General features: G+C 30.8%; 1 protein-coding gene across 1 annotated transcript in view; it reads right to left on the bottom strand.

The window, feature by feature from the left end:
• The window catches only part of LOC148606670 (uncharacterized), a 65,356-nt gene that overhangs the window by 23,615 nt on the left and 25,448 nt on the right, over nt 1-16,293 (bottom strand). Inside the window, exon 2 of the mRNA XM_088544459.1 lies at nt 5,536-5,649. Coding sequence (XP_088400585.1) covers nt 5,536-5,649 — 114 coding nt within the window. The remainder of the gene's footprint in view (nt 1-5,535; nt 5,650-16,293) is intronic.

Raw genomic sequence — 16,293 nt, 5'->3', positions numbered from 1 at the left:
AACCCACTTCAAAATGATGCATGTACCTCTGTTTAAGAAGTGTGAGTAGTGTTACTAAGTTGTGTCACTAAATTAATTAAGGGTATAAAAACACTGATGAAAATGTCTGAATATAATATTTTATAAATTCATGCAGCACGACAAGTTAAGTCCAATGCACACACGTTGTGTCAAAATTAATATAAATATAAAACTAATTTGATGAAATTTAAGACAGCTAATACATATTTTAGTACCTTTCAAGTTAAAAGATCAGAAATGAGATGAACTGTTTTTGAATAAATATGATTTGAACAGGCAATATTTAAATGGCAATGCATAATACTGATACTGAGAAGAAACTAGGTCCATGTATTTTCTACAATAATGAACATTATGGACATTCTAATTCTAAAATAACTGTAAGCAAAACAATTTTCCTCCAGTCAAAAAATGTCTACATTTATATGGACTTCACAGCTAAATGGGCTACACATAATCATATGATGCTCAATTCATGATAATCTATAAAAATCATATGATAATTAACATATAATAGTCATATGATTATCATATTATGCAAACCACATGATTCTCATATGTGACACATTTGCCTGTGTAATAGCACATTTCTATGATGAGTATCATACATTTACTGGTATCCACCAACATCATGTACATGTAAATATTTTTATTTAAATTCTGAATGATGAATCATACATGTACATGTAATATTCAAATCGAAAGTGAACAAAAAAAGAAATAAAAAGTACTTAAAAATGTGGTTATAAATTTCCATGGATTGTCAAAGAACCATCTTTTTTTTCACCATCTCAATCTATTGATACTGTGAATTTTATTTATAGATTGAACACAGCAAAAAATATTGGCACAAAAATACCAAAGTGTAAATAATGGGACATTTCAAATACATTTAAATCAATATACATGGCTAGAAAGTGCATCGATGTGATGTCCACATACTGTGAAAGTACTTTAATTAATCAATAACAAATTTCATGGATTTGGGAAGAATCAAATACTTTATGGTGTGACCTACCCACGAAAACCATGAAAACTGGTATCCCACCAACAACTGTACTTTCACAGTACAATATTAAGGTTCAAGACTCAGCATTTTGCGCTATATTTGAACTGGCCCGTCAGATCAGAAGTTGGAGGCAGAGAGACTTTCATAAAACAATAGAGAATACTTGAAACACTCTTCAGGTTGTTAAGAGGACCACTTCTTCCCTTTTACAACCCATTTCATTATGATATAAGAGGCCCTTTACGTCTGCTTATTTTGTGATCAGAAGAAATTAAAAAATAAAAACAATCACATCAAAGACAACACAACAAACAAAATTGTCCTATTCTCTTTCATCTGTCAAGTCAATTTATCGGCAATCCAACGGTATGTTAATTAGTTGTCCATAAGATGTATTTTTGGACTTGGGTTATCTCAGTCAAATGTTTTATACAAAGAAAATCGTTAGATTGATGCGTCAAGTATATTTCAATTGATGTTTATGGTTTATTGTATAAGTAAAAAAAAAAAGTAAATTTGTGGAGTGTAGCTAAGCGACAAAAATGTCAAAAAAAATCGAAACTACAAACTTTATGCAAAAATTTACAAAAAATGTTGAAAAATGTGGTTAAATCCTCATGATAAATGTCAGCAGAAGTGTTCTTATCAGTAAAATAAAATTTAAAAAAATAATAAAATAACTAATTTGTAAATAAACTAAATTGTGAAAAGACAAAACAATAAATTATACAGGTGAACAGATAACATAAAAAAGACAATGAAATTAATTAAAATACATTTTTTTTAAATAACAATAATTTCAATTGTCAAAAACAACATAAAATTTTATTTGCAAAGAAAACAATAAAATTAAGTAAAATGAAAAGACAACAGTAAATTTTACTGGTAAGAAGAATTTATCAAATTTTACTTCTAAAAGAAAAAATGAAATTAAGTAAAATGAGAAGTTAACAGTCAAATTACAATCAAAATAGCAACACAAGAATCAATTTTTTTAAGGAAAGATAGAAATTTATTCATTATTCCTAGAATCAGCTGTATTTATTACTTGGTACTGGAGTTTGAAACACTTGGCATACTGTCCTCACACTTGGCATACTGTCCTCACACTTGGCATACTGTCCTCACACTTCATAGACAATAACTATTCACTTCTCTTGCCTTCTGATACATCAGAGATCAAATATGTCTCGACAAACATATACACCTTGATCTATCCACCACCCAAGATCACAAATGTAGTCCGACAGTCTATCATTTAGGATATTTTATGTTCTTTGTTGTGTGTGCCTGTTTTCCATATCTTTGTCCCTGGATTACATTTTTTTTTATGTCTGCTACATTCTTGGTTCCCTTGATTACCCAAATCAACCAGCATCTATGTTGCAATATTACTTCAAATGTCCCTAGGCAAGCCAGAATGAAAATTTTACTTGTCAACCAAAAAAAAAAAAAAAACATTGCTTGCCCATGCTTTCTTTTAAAACTAAATATTTGATTCTAGCTAGATTCATCTGTTTATCATTATGTTGGGTTCTGATGCTCAACTCAGGTGAGGATGAGTTTGAAAAATGAGAAGTTGGTAATATTGGTCTCTTATAAATTTCACAAAACAAATTTATTTCAAAACGGTTACTTATATATAATTTCTTTTTTCATTTTTCCATAGACAAAAATGTACATGTGTGGCAAACTGACGCTAAACGTTTAACAAACTGGGCAGAGAGTTTCCACACCCTTGACATATCCAATCTTTAGACTCTTTTATGTTTTCGCCAACATCATTTTTACCTAGAAGGAATTCTAACTTTAACTGAACAGTTTTTTCCAGGATGCATGATAATATTTTGGAATAAAAAATGTACAAAAAATACTGTAAATTACTTTTTTGTCCCAAATAAAGCTGATAGTGGAACATGAAGATTCAAGAATCACTGATATCCCAGCAATATTTGTCTCCTTTATTCCATAGTCTAGCCCAATAAGTACTAACTGGTTTCAAATAATTATGGGATTTGGATAACTTTTTATTTGAGGAGGTAGACATAAGGTAAGGGAAATAACTCTCGAAATCAGCGATATGTTTGTATCATATTCAATTACACCAGAGCCTATCAAGCTTTCATTTGAAACCGAATGAAATCAGTCTAAGTACTTTGATGCTTAAATGAGATTGATGTAAAATGCTGAATACAAACGTTTCAATGATTTCTAAGAGTTGTGTCCCTTACCCTAGGTCTAACTCCTTAAATTCATATATAACAGGACAACAAACTTAATTAATTGGATTATTTCCTTTCAAATACTGGAATTAATTTTTACTTTGTACTTTAATAGACTTCTAAAAACTTCTAAAAATACTACAACTGATTTAACAGTATGTTCAATAGAAAAAATCTGTAAAAAATCCCCATCACAATTTCCTGATGTCAAAACACTAATATGGTCCCAGATTTAAGAGCTTAAGTAGCTGTCTTTGTAAAAATCATGCAAAATCTGAAAAATGTGATACATGTACACCCAAAAAAAGGCTACATATTTTTATTTTTGTAATTAAGTTGTTTTATGGGTCTATACTATGAAATTTGTAATTATTCATTCAAATCTGCCTGTTCTTATTAGATGATCAACATTGAAAATCCAATAGATTCTACTGTATTTGAGTGTCTTTTACATAGTTATCTCCCTTAATTTTGAAATCTACTGTGCATTCTATATAATTTTTATCTCTTAAGAATATGGGTGAAATAAAAAACCAAATGTTTATTTCTGTTTACTATAGCATTTCAAACAAAATATCAAAAACAAAAATAAGTAGGCCTTTCACCCATGAATCACATTTTGCATGATTCTTAGCTTAAGTACTACTTAAGGACTAAGTTTGGTTGACATATATTAAGCGATCTTTTACCATGATAAAAAGCACAAAGGACTGTTAGAAAAATTTTCATCAAATATTTTAACAAAAATCATTTTTCAATTCTTTGTGAAAAAAAAAAACAACAGGAATGTATGTTGAAATTTGTCATGTCATAAAATAAATAGAGAAGTGACAGTTAAAAAACAAAAGGCATTTTTTACCTAATAATTAAATTAAATGTTAATCATCATACAATCTCTTATGATGTCACATCAAAGGGGAAGATGCCGCAGGTGAAAATGAAACACCTGTGATGGCTTTCACATGGATTGTTGAAGTAAGGTAATGTACTAATACCGGTAATGAATATAAATATTAGATGCACACTGTGACATTCTCCAAAAAGTAAAACAGTGTAAGAAGTATATAAAGAGGGAGACTATATTATAGACTCCTAAATATTTTTTTTTGGGGGGTGGGGGTGGCTTTAGTGTACATGCAGTTAAAACTACATCCTATCTATTTTTTAAATAAAATTTTCTATGTAATGATTTTGGCCAGATCAAGAACAGTCAAACCTGTAGTAACCCTGCCTGTATTCAGCAATGGCCTGTCTAAAAAAGACAACGATTAAAATATCCCTGTGCATTACATTCTATGTAAATTCAGCCTGTTTATAAAGACCACCTGTCTTATGTGACGATGATATTGCTCTCCATTTGAAGGTCATTTAAGACAAGTTTCAAAAACAAAATTCAAACTTTTAACCACAATGTGGATATTCAAGATTAAAAAAAGTTTTAGAAATATGTCATTTAGGTACAGTGAAATCTGTCTAAACAAAACCACTCTTTAAGACTGGTTCAGTTTATACAGGGGTTTGGTTAAAATAAAAAAAAAGTCTTAAGAGAATATTCTTAAGTTCAAGGTCTTCGAAATTGATGACATAACAAACAGTAAAGAATTTTCTCAGATTTAAAGAGGTAGACCTAGGGTAAGGGACATAACTCTTACAAATCAAATTTCATAGGTTTGGCCTACCTATGAAAACCATGAAAATTGGTACCCCACAAACAATACACTTTAACAGTAATGTCTGGTTCAGACAGGTTTTCGGATTATATAGGGTTTGTTTTAGACAGGTCTTTGGAATATTTAGGGTTTTGTTTAGACAGGTTCCACTTTTACTCAGCAATTACTACAAAGACTAACATTAGTGTGATATGTCAACATGCCTGTAGCAGCAAATTTTGATAAGGTATGTATACATATGAAAAAAAATCCTTTTAGAACTATATGTCCCTGACGACGGCAGTAAGGCTGAAAATTAGGGCCTCACTTTATATGTTGTTATGCATTTTATTTGTATTTAGTTCCCTTTTACATTTTACATCTGGCTATAGTTCACTTATTCATTATTCTTACATAAACATATGCATGTTTTAGGATAATGAATATTGTCAATACGTACTGTTTTTGCACACATATGTAAGCACATGTATATCAAAATCTTACTGTCTAGAAATTAAGTGGTTGGTTAGATGAAATTTGGAATCAATTTGGTATAGCATCTACACTGTGCAAATAGACCACTGGTGGAGCAGAGATGACTTTTCTTTTGTTTATTTAAACATGTGATCTTTACCTGTTCATAAAGACTCATACAATGGGCTTGAATCTGTTCCAACCTCATCACACCAACCCAACCATATACTAATTGTTCAGCAACGTCTTGGCTACAGATACTCATTGGATGAATCTAAAATAACAATAGATATCGATTTATATGAATTCTAACAAATAGGCTTCTAGAACAGGGTTATGTTGCTACAAGACTGAAGTAATCACTACAGAAGTTTTACGGTCGTCATCATGAACTCATGGATCGTTATGGTGTATCCATCTGCGCCATGAAAACTGATTTATTCAATGTGTCATAGTTTTCTTTTCCTCTTTAATCTACCATGGACTTTACTTTTTATGAGCAACTCGGCGGATGTTTCTAGAAAAGCAGAAGATGTTTACCCTAGCGGTGCACCTGGTCCATACTCCCAGTTTTTAGTGGAGTCTGAGTTGCTCATTTGCTTTTGTTACTTTGTATGTATGATTTTAGTTTCTTCATGTTCTTTGTTGTGTATGTTTGTTTTCCATGTCTAATCTTTGTCCCTGGATTACATTCTTTTGATTACCACTATAACCTTGGTTCCCTTGATTACTCTTTAATAAAACAGCAAACAAAGAGGCATTGACCTGACCAAGTCTGTTGAAAAATTCAGTAGGTTTTGAATAAATTGCTAAGCTTAAGTAGAAGCTCCCCCAAAAAATAATGATAATTATGACAAAAGTGGAACTAAATTCTTCCAACTATACCAACAAACTACTATAACATTATATAACCTTTTAAAAGGTTTGGAACAAGACCTCAAATTAGGGTTAGCCCCCCTGTTTGGGATACTACCCGTCATATAGAGTTTTTTTTCTCCATTCTAGAAATTTGAAGTTTTCTAAAGATGAAATATTGTTAAAAACTTAGAATATTGGTGTAATTTTAGGTACCAGTACAACTTTGGTAAAGAAAGTAAATTTTTATTTTCATTATTTCAAAGTTACAGACCCAAGTAAAATGCAACATTTCAATGCCCACAATTATTCACACATTACCGTAGAATGAAAAGCATACTTCTTCATAAAATATACTTGAAATACATTAAATATTCCCACTTTTAAATAAAATATGACAATTTTAGAACTTTTAATTTTTCTAATAGAAAAAAAACAACCATATTACATGGTAGTGCCCCAAAGGGGGGGATTAACTCTAATTTTCAGCGTTGTTTCCAACCTGTAAAAATATCTTCATTTATCACACAAAACGTAGAATGGACACAAGTATAATACTTCGATCAGAAATTACTGCTTTATACAGGGAAGATTTTACGAAGCGGAAATTGGCAAATTCAGAAGTAAATATACAGTTTCATCAGGTATAAAAATAGTCATTCAATACAGAGAAGACCAACTCTATCTCATGAAGTAAACTACTTTACTTGCTGTAACTTTTCCAAGTAGCAGAAAATAGCACATCTCAGCATAAATATGGTTCTTGGCTTGGAAACCAATATGCTTAGGACAATGCACCATTATAAATATGCAGAAAATCATTATATACTGCCAGCCAACCACTGGTTCAACAAAGTACATGTACAATCAGCCAGTATCAGTGTACTTATATACATGTCACACATGAATCTGTAAATAGCCTCTTGCATATCAAAAATCCCCAAAATGTTTGTTCCTAATATCAGACTTTTTACAATATCTATCTTCCTTTTAAAAGTACATTTTAACAAAAAAAATCTAATGATATGCATTTATTCATTGCATGTCTGGTATGTTGGTTCCTCAGACACTCCCATTTTCTAGACTAATCCATCCACAAAATGTGAATTATACAATTACCATTCTATTTCAGCAGTTAAATGTGTGGACTATTTTTTACTTTCGTGTCTTGAACTTCCTACATATTTGGTTTCTAATGCTGCTGATGAGAGGTTACCCTGATGATACGTTACCCTGATGAGAGGTTACCCTGATGAGAGGTTACCCCTAGAAACAAATGTACAGTATTTCATTATTTGAATTATCTCCCTTTGGAGTCTATGTATCCGGTATCAGTTCAACCCCAAATCCCTTGAATGATTTAGGAGGAGTTTTGCCTACAAGAAATGTAGACAGGTGAACAGATACACATACACACACAGAGCAATTCCTATATGTATTTGGGGGAGGAGGTTCAGATAGTGACCATGAAGGAAAGAAACAGTCTAAGTTTGAATGTCTACATGTATCATTGCAGGTTTCAAAACATAGTTGGTGGTATAAAACGAAAACAATTATGTTTGATATAAGCACCTTCAGTACATGAGGTGTCTACATTTTTTCTAGTTTAAGCAAATATGCCTTTGAATTCTATTCAGTTTTCTTTATAATTAAGTACTAGGTAAATTTTGTATATCCATGGACTTTACCAAATTTTTTATCCTTATTGCATCTGCTCAGTAAGTAATCTCAGGGATGGAAAACAAAATTAAATTTGAGTGCATTCAATTTAAATGAATATCATAGGAGCTTACATAAAATGCTCACATTAAGTCATTCAGATTTACAGGAATCTCTATAAATTCTTCATAAAATTCATTTTCAATATCCTATAGAGTAAACTGCACCATGGATTACAAAAGTATCTTAACTGAATTATTGCTAAGTATTTCTCAAATTTCAATATTCATCCTTCAAAGATACATACTACAGTTTTGCCATTCCCATTTTAAGAAATTAAGTAAGAAGGCAGTTATCCTAATTCAATTTTTTAACGGTGACAGTTACCTAATTAAACATTATTCAGGTTTTGCTAAGACCATGATACAATGTATGTATACTAAAGATTTCCGTAGAACTATTTAGCATGGTACTGCATCATGTCCTAAATTTAGTCCATTCATCAGAATTTCATATTGGGCCCTAAGTGAAAAACCCAACATTCAAGTTCCACGTATTGTTGTGCTAGGCGTACCATAACTCAAACAGGAAGTTGATATCATAGAGCGACCAAAATCACTAACAAAATACACCTATCGCAAATTAGAAACTGATCCATCAATTGGTAGCTGAGATTTTTGTGATAATTTTCTTTATCATTCCATATAGGGAAAATTGGTCCCACGTAACAGGAACCTGATATCTGATAGCACCCATAATGGCTTACAATGTATGCTCTTGTCTATAAGAAGCTACACACCAAATTCAAAATCAATCCTTCCATTGGGAGCTGAGATAATTGCAACCAAATTAGGATGGACCGAATGACAGACTTACTACATGATTCCAATTTACAACCCACCTGTTGAGTGGGGGCATAATTTTACTAGTGAATGGTAGGTAGTGTTCTGGGTCACAACCGGGAATTCAAAATTATTTCTAGTCAAGTCTGTTAAACATTTGTAAACAAGATTTGGATTATATCTATACATAAACTCAAGGATTTAGTCCATATGCAATAGGATTAAATTGGGGACAAAACTACCTACAAAGTTATTTCAAGTATTTAACAAGGAGGGTCATTGAAAAAAGTCAGCATGCACAAAATGGTTTCATGTTTACCAGCAATTGAGCATCCTCTACACTCTGTAAATTGAATTTTTTTTGTAATTTGCTTTTTTTTTCAGACAATGATAACCTTCTAAGAACTTTCAGATGAACTTTTTGCCTTTACAATAATTAAAACATAAAACAGGTGCATATAATACACCCATCACCCTTTTTTAATGCCAAGAAACAAAAATTGAGAAAACAAACAAATTAAAAAGAAACTAGATTGAACAATGTACTCAAAATTTGCTGAAATGACTTGGAGTGATTTAATTAAATCATGCATACTTAAGGAAGTAGACTAGGGTAAGGGACATAAGACTTGAAATCAGTGATATACTTGCATCATATTAAATTAAAACATATCTAAATATTAATCCCATCCAAGATAATTACTTCCTAAGTGGTAATTGAAGGGTAGGAAGGGTGTTTCTGTTCAAAACTACACTGATTAAATGGTATTGACTTTTCTTTTTCTAAACATTCTCTATAAAATTAATGATTTCACAAATTCAAGGTTTTGTAATATTATTCCAAAATTCAAATATACCTATGACACATATTTTCCCAATTAAAAAAAGGACGAGATTTTAAAGTGCCAGTAATTTGACCTATAAATGATATGAAAATGCATTGCAATTTTATCATCAAAGGGAGATAACTCACTTTCCCCTAATAATTCTATTGTAAATTTAAATATGCTTTTCTGAATCCTCTGACATATCTAAGACCAATACACTGTCAATACATCTTCAATAAACAATAAACTACATATATGTGCCCACATTTTCAAATTTGTGTGTTTTTTTAAGCATGATTCATTATTTTTTCAATTATGCCTGACTCCTAAAGATTGCATTATCTACCTGGCTATTACAAATATGAGAAATTTGTATGAATAATTAGCCACCACAGAACAACCTATCATGGTCAATTGAGTTACTTATTCAGAGATTCAGAGATTATAGAAATTCAAGACTGATACTTGCTCATTTCACCAAATTTTGCTCACAATGAACAAAATCTGTCAGCAAAAGGAGGGTTTCCATACCCAGAACCCCATTGGGTCTACCACTATTTTATATGTAGACTCCTGTGAATGGCATGACAATGTCATCTTTTTTATTAGTTATTTTATATGATTGAAAGAAAGATCTATAGTAACTGAGCCATATAGGTCAATCCTACAGTACAGTCAAGATAGGACTGTAACAAATAGCATATCAGTGACACATTTCAAAAGAGAAAAAATGAACTATTTCCATACCAAGAAAAGGACAAAGGAAGATTCAGAGTATGATATGTTCATCATGAAGATATTAAAAAAACAATAACAAAGGCCATTGAAACAGTGAGGTATTATTTACATGTCAGGATATAATGATGTACATCACCAATAAACATGTTACTGCCATGAAATATGAATAAAGGAAGAGATAAATATCATGGGCATCCTATACTTATGACCTACTGTTAATTGTACTGTGAATACTTCAATATAGAAACAAGTTATAGTCCTTAGGTGACTAAACCACCTTTCTGAGATAAAAACAGAAGAATTAATTGGTACAATATATGCAAAGATGTATTTGTAAAAAAAAACTGTTTTAAAATGAGCTAACATTTGTAAAAAAATAATAATTTACTATCTTAAATTTCATTTTTATTTCATTATTTTTTTCTTAACTGCAATTAAGAGGTACTAGTATAAGTATGACCATTGTCAAAAAGTGGGTAAAAAATTATCTATAAAGAAAAATGAAAAGTGAAATATCATTTGTGAAAAACAGTCAGAAAATCATACTTCCCAGATTGGAGATAATGCCAAAATATCTTAGATAGCTGTTGTTGATATCTAATTTACTTATAGAAACATATATACTCCTGCAGTTGTTTTCTGGTCAGGCATAAGTCTTAACTTCAATAAATGTTATCCTTCCCACATAAAAGGGGGGAGGGGCTACCACAAATTCAATGAAAAATTTAGAATCTCCCACATAAAAAATGTAAGATTTGTGAAAGGTTTTTGGTTGAAAATACTATATTTTCTGTTAAAAGTACTTTAAAAATTTTACATAAATTTCCTTTTACAAATAAACCTTCAATCCAAGGCATGTTAAAGAGAAACATCTCCAACATGAAAAGTTCCAAAGATATGGATCTTCATCAATACCAATGAGCAATACATTTAGAGACCTACACCTATATGATAGATCCTACACCTATATGATAGATTTTCTGTTCATAACTGCATGAGAAGTCTTCAAATTCCTATTACAGGTCTTGAAATCATGATAAACTTATATTTGACCTTTCGACAAATTCATCTCCTGTGAATACTGATTTACAAATTCAACCCAACTCCACATTTTCGTGTTAAAAAAACATAAAAGAGCTGTGGGGTCAGGAAAAAACTGACTATACCATACCTGATAATCATGAGGTTGATTCTCCCACACTGACACCATCCTATTTGGGGGAGATTTATACTTAAAATCAAATTTTGAAATCACATAAAAATAAAGTAATTTTAGCCAAAAACCTCCCACAATTAAATCTAACACTTTCATGTGGAAGATCCTAAATTTTTCATTGTTTTTATAAGCTATATACATATATATACACAATGTAGCACTGACTCATTTTGGGAAGAAATCACATTCAAAACATTTTGTTAACATACTACAGCCTTGTTTAATTAGTATACAGATTTATCTGAGGCCTTCACAACAATAATTCATCATGCTGAAATAGCAATTAAAGTTTTATTTGGTTAATTAAAAGCTGCATACAATTAAAGAAACCATAACAAAACCCAACATTAGATAGCAGTAAAAAAATTAACAGCTTAAATTTATCAAATAAATAATACAATTAAAGAAAAGAAAAAAAAACAAAGAAAGTAAGCAGTATACAAATTCCTTATTGCTTTTATTTACAAAAAGCTGCAAGCAAAAATGAAATACGAAAAAACAATGAACTTTTATTCAAAACCAGCTACATTAACAGAAAGACAAATTTAAAAAAAAGGAGGAAAAGGGACCAAGCTACTTACTACTAATGTAGAGGCTATAAACTCGAGTGAGTGGCTGGTGAAAACCCAGGGCATACACCCACCTAAAGAGGGAATTTAAAATTGTTTCTTTTCATGAAATCTTGATCTTCACAAATTCTACCTCCACCCCACCCAAATTTTCTAGCCTTGCTTTTCAAGAACATTTAATTCTTTATCTAGCCACCCCTAACCTGAAATCTTAGATCTACCTCTACAGTGTATACATCTTTTATAATAACTATGATAGAAATGTTACTTAATAAAAGAAATGTCCTTTTACCATCATTATACGTAATGAAGACATCAATTCAAGCAAGTATAATGCATTCTTTTTCATCATTCCTCCATTACAAAGCACAATTATTAATTATAATGTTCCGTTTCATGAAAAAAGTTGACAAAAAGTCTTCTCAAGGTAACTTCTAACAAACAATCCTGTTACCTTTAGAAGTTAAGCTCAATTTATCATAGTGCTTTTATTACGACTTCAAAAGTTTTATGAGAGGAGATTTACATAGGAATGATGGAAACGTACAAAGAGAGTGCAAGTTAAAAAACCACAGGCGGCACTTAATCTTCACACTATTTCTAAGTAAGATTCTAGAAAATCGTGGGGGAATTTTTATTTTTTGAGATTTATCACTTAAGTAATTACACAATTCTAAAGGCTTCTCTACAGAACTGTATTTTAAAAACGTTCAAAGGCAATAACTGAGAGTGTTTTGTTCCAAGGGTGAATTTGTTTGTAATTAAAAGGTGATAAAACTTCACTTTTTTGCTAAATTAAAATAGTTTTGAAGGTAAACACAGCAAGAGTATAGGAAGTACACACGTGTTGTATGCCAAGTTTCTAGATCTCATTTTGTTCATAGTCTGCATACCTGTTGACCTCTGGAACAGTTCATTACTTCCATATACAATTTCTTATATGGGAGATTTTGAAGGGTTAAGATAATTTATATGTACAAATTCAATTTTTTAGCATTTTCACAAAAAATATAAAAATTTTAAACAAAAATCCCACAAACCTTATATTTTAATTTTTTCGTAGATTTTATGGGTGTCTCCCCAATTATATAGGAGAGGCAACAGCTATGAGCTTAAAACTTTACCAAAACAGCAAGGACAGCTTCAAACACATACTTTATTGCACTGGGACCTGGTTTCACCAACATTTTTCTCAAATCACTCCTAAACTATAATTTATACCAATTAGGTCATGCAATGTTAACATTTTGAAAAAAAAAAAAACAAACCAAAAGGATTTAAGGATATTCCTCAATTGGGCTTTTCATGAAACTCAGGACGGAACTTTGTCGTACCTAAATCTTTAAGAAGTACAGGACATGTATGCTAACAAGTATAGCTTTTTAGAGATATATCAATTTTTCCTTGACCTTAATGACCTTTACCCCATATACAGACCTATTACAGCACATCTCTTTTACCAATACTGAACTTATTCAGAATAAGTGATACATGTACATATATTCCAAAAGGGTTAAAAAGTTTGTGACTCATTCTCACTAATAAACTTTCTATCAGTGTACACATGGATATAAGGGTGTGACTAATTTTATAATAACTTGAGGTCATCTGGGTGAATTTGATTTGTTTACATAAAACCCTTAGAAAATTGAGAAATATGCACCAACCACAATCCCCATGTGAAGAAACCTGCAGTTTATAGTTTTATATTCTCAGGATTTGATGTAGCCATGTTTATACTAAGCTGTCCTCTCTAACCCTCCTGCATTATATGAGATTTGATACCCTTTTAATTGATGTAACTTAATGCCATTTACTGCTTTGATGTATTAAATGTTTGTAAATACTTTTGATCTAAGTCAATTTTAATGAAATCTGCAGGAAATAAAATCGTTAAATGCACAACACGATTTATCAATTCTGGGGATTTAAATCTCAAAGTGAGAAATAACCTTGCTCATCAGCCTTTGGGACAGGAGCCAATTATGTTATTCATGATCGCAGGGGAAAAAATAATTCCATTTTAGAGCAATTGAACAATTAGGTCGAAAAAAGCCTTCTACACAAAAAAGATCAAGATATATCGTCATAAATCATACCAAGATATCTATTTCCAATTTATGAATGAAATCTTTAAAAAGGCTATAAAATTTAATATTTATGATATGTATTTAGGCTAAGGAGCACTTAGAAAACTAATATTATTGCAGATTCTACATGAGAATTATAGACCAAAGTGAAATCTAAACATTTGTTGGATTAGCATACAATACCAACATGATAAAATAGTCAATGTTTCATTAAAAACATCAAGAAAAGAAGGACGATTCTTAACTTTTTCCTAAAAATTGTTTTTGGAAAAAATGTGCTTAAACTACCAGAATCAAATTCCATGACCATCATAAGTGCAGTGGAACAAAATGAAAATCATTTTGCAATGTTATACAGCATTTCGAGTACCCGGAAGTAAACAATAAAATGCAGATTGGTCTTCAGTTTTCAACACGTTCTATATCAGAAATTCCAGGAAAGAAAATGAAGCTAGAATGAGACTTGCATACCCTATATAGGTCATCTTCACTCAGTTTGCTTTCTGACTTTCACTGTGCCAACCCAAGCAAGAAAATCGTTTTTCTTCACAAAGATTGTTTTTCTCAATTTTGAGCAAAAAAAATGAAGTGAAGTTGTTCAACAATTATATCTAATAGAAATACTGTAAAACATATTAATTTCACAGATTCTGTCAAGTAAGCATAATCTCGGGTATCAATTTTCATTGATTAAAAAAAGGATTTGCGTTATAAATCATTTTCGCATGTACTATTTTTCACACATTTCTGTCCACATCGAAAATAGTGAAAATTAATACACCGCGAAAATTAGTACACTTACAGGATGTCATTTAGGAGATTTGTGTTATCACCGTTAAACTATTAATATACACCAATATAGGAGATTTTAGGTAGAAGTCTTTACAAAAATCAGGCAGGAGGTGATTCAAGCATGTCAAAAATCCACCATATTCACTTTTATTTCTAATTCAGTAACAGTTACAGACCTCATTGAAGGCCTTAGATTGTCATTGGGTAGTTGAACTTTAAAGATATTAAAAAAATACAAACCACTGAATTTTTACAAGACTTCAATTTCTGTTCAAGTTGTTGTTCCAGATATATTTATATGTCTTCTATTCATCAAAATGACCCAGAATTACGTCAGGCCAAAAAAATAATATGTTTGTTTCCTGCTACCAACCCTAGTTTTTTTTTTACCTACACTAAACATTTTATGGCCTTTTTGGCTCAGGCAATGTTAAAGCCTAGATTATTTCCCCATAACCTCAATGTAAAATGTTTTAGAAAAATAAAATAATTTCCCTACCTACCTATCATAATTTTTCTTGCTGGTAGCAGGAAACAAAACCATTATTATTTTTTGGCCATATTGTGTAAAAGGATTCATCATCCCACCTTAATTACCTCATTTATGAAAATAATCACTTTCATTTTTCTTTGAGACAGGTAAGTTTAATGACTTAATATATTTCTCCTAATGATCCCAGTGATGAGTATGAGACACTCACTCTCAATTAAAATACCATTTATGATCCTAAAAGCTGAAATGTAGTAACTGAACGCATAAGTTGAATACAGAAAGTCACATTTCTGTAAATTTAGAAAATGTTTCAAATGGATTGAAATTGCAATAATTACTTATATAACATTTTTAAATGTAGAACAAAATCTTTTTTCTGATATCGTAAAAAGTAATTATTGCAGGTGAATCTGATAAAAGAATTCAATCTTTTTTTTCAATTTTTGGTGCCAAAAGATATTAAAAGCTAACTCAACCAAATCTTTCTTGAGATATTTGTAAACGGAACATTTAAAAATCTTATTGGTCAAATCAGACATTTATTTCATGGTTAAGTTTATTTCAGAATGGTATCACACGTACTTGAAAAGTACAAGCTAGTTCCATACTTCAAATTACCCAAATATTTCTTCATAAAAAAAATCTATAAATATATAAGAAAGAATAACAATAAAATTCACAACATTCTTAACAAATATTTCTTTTGTACCTTCCAAAAGTCATGTCTATTTTTAGACAGAAACTTACATAAAGGTCCATCAAATACATGTAAAAAGATTTTTAATTCACATAAATAAGGCAAAATCTCTTTTGAAAATTCAACCTCTACTTCAATGT

Source organism: Perna viridis, chromosome 9 (assembly GCF_037379345.1).
Source record: "Perna viridis isolate PV_CMFRI_1.1 ecotype Kerala chromosome 9, ASM3737934v1, whole genome shotgun sequence".
Classification (NCBI taxonomy): Eukaryota; Metazoa; Mollusca; class Bivalvia; order Mytilida; family Mytilidae; genus Perna; species Perna viridis.
This window is presented reverse-complemented; position numbering and strand designations above follow the sequence as displayed.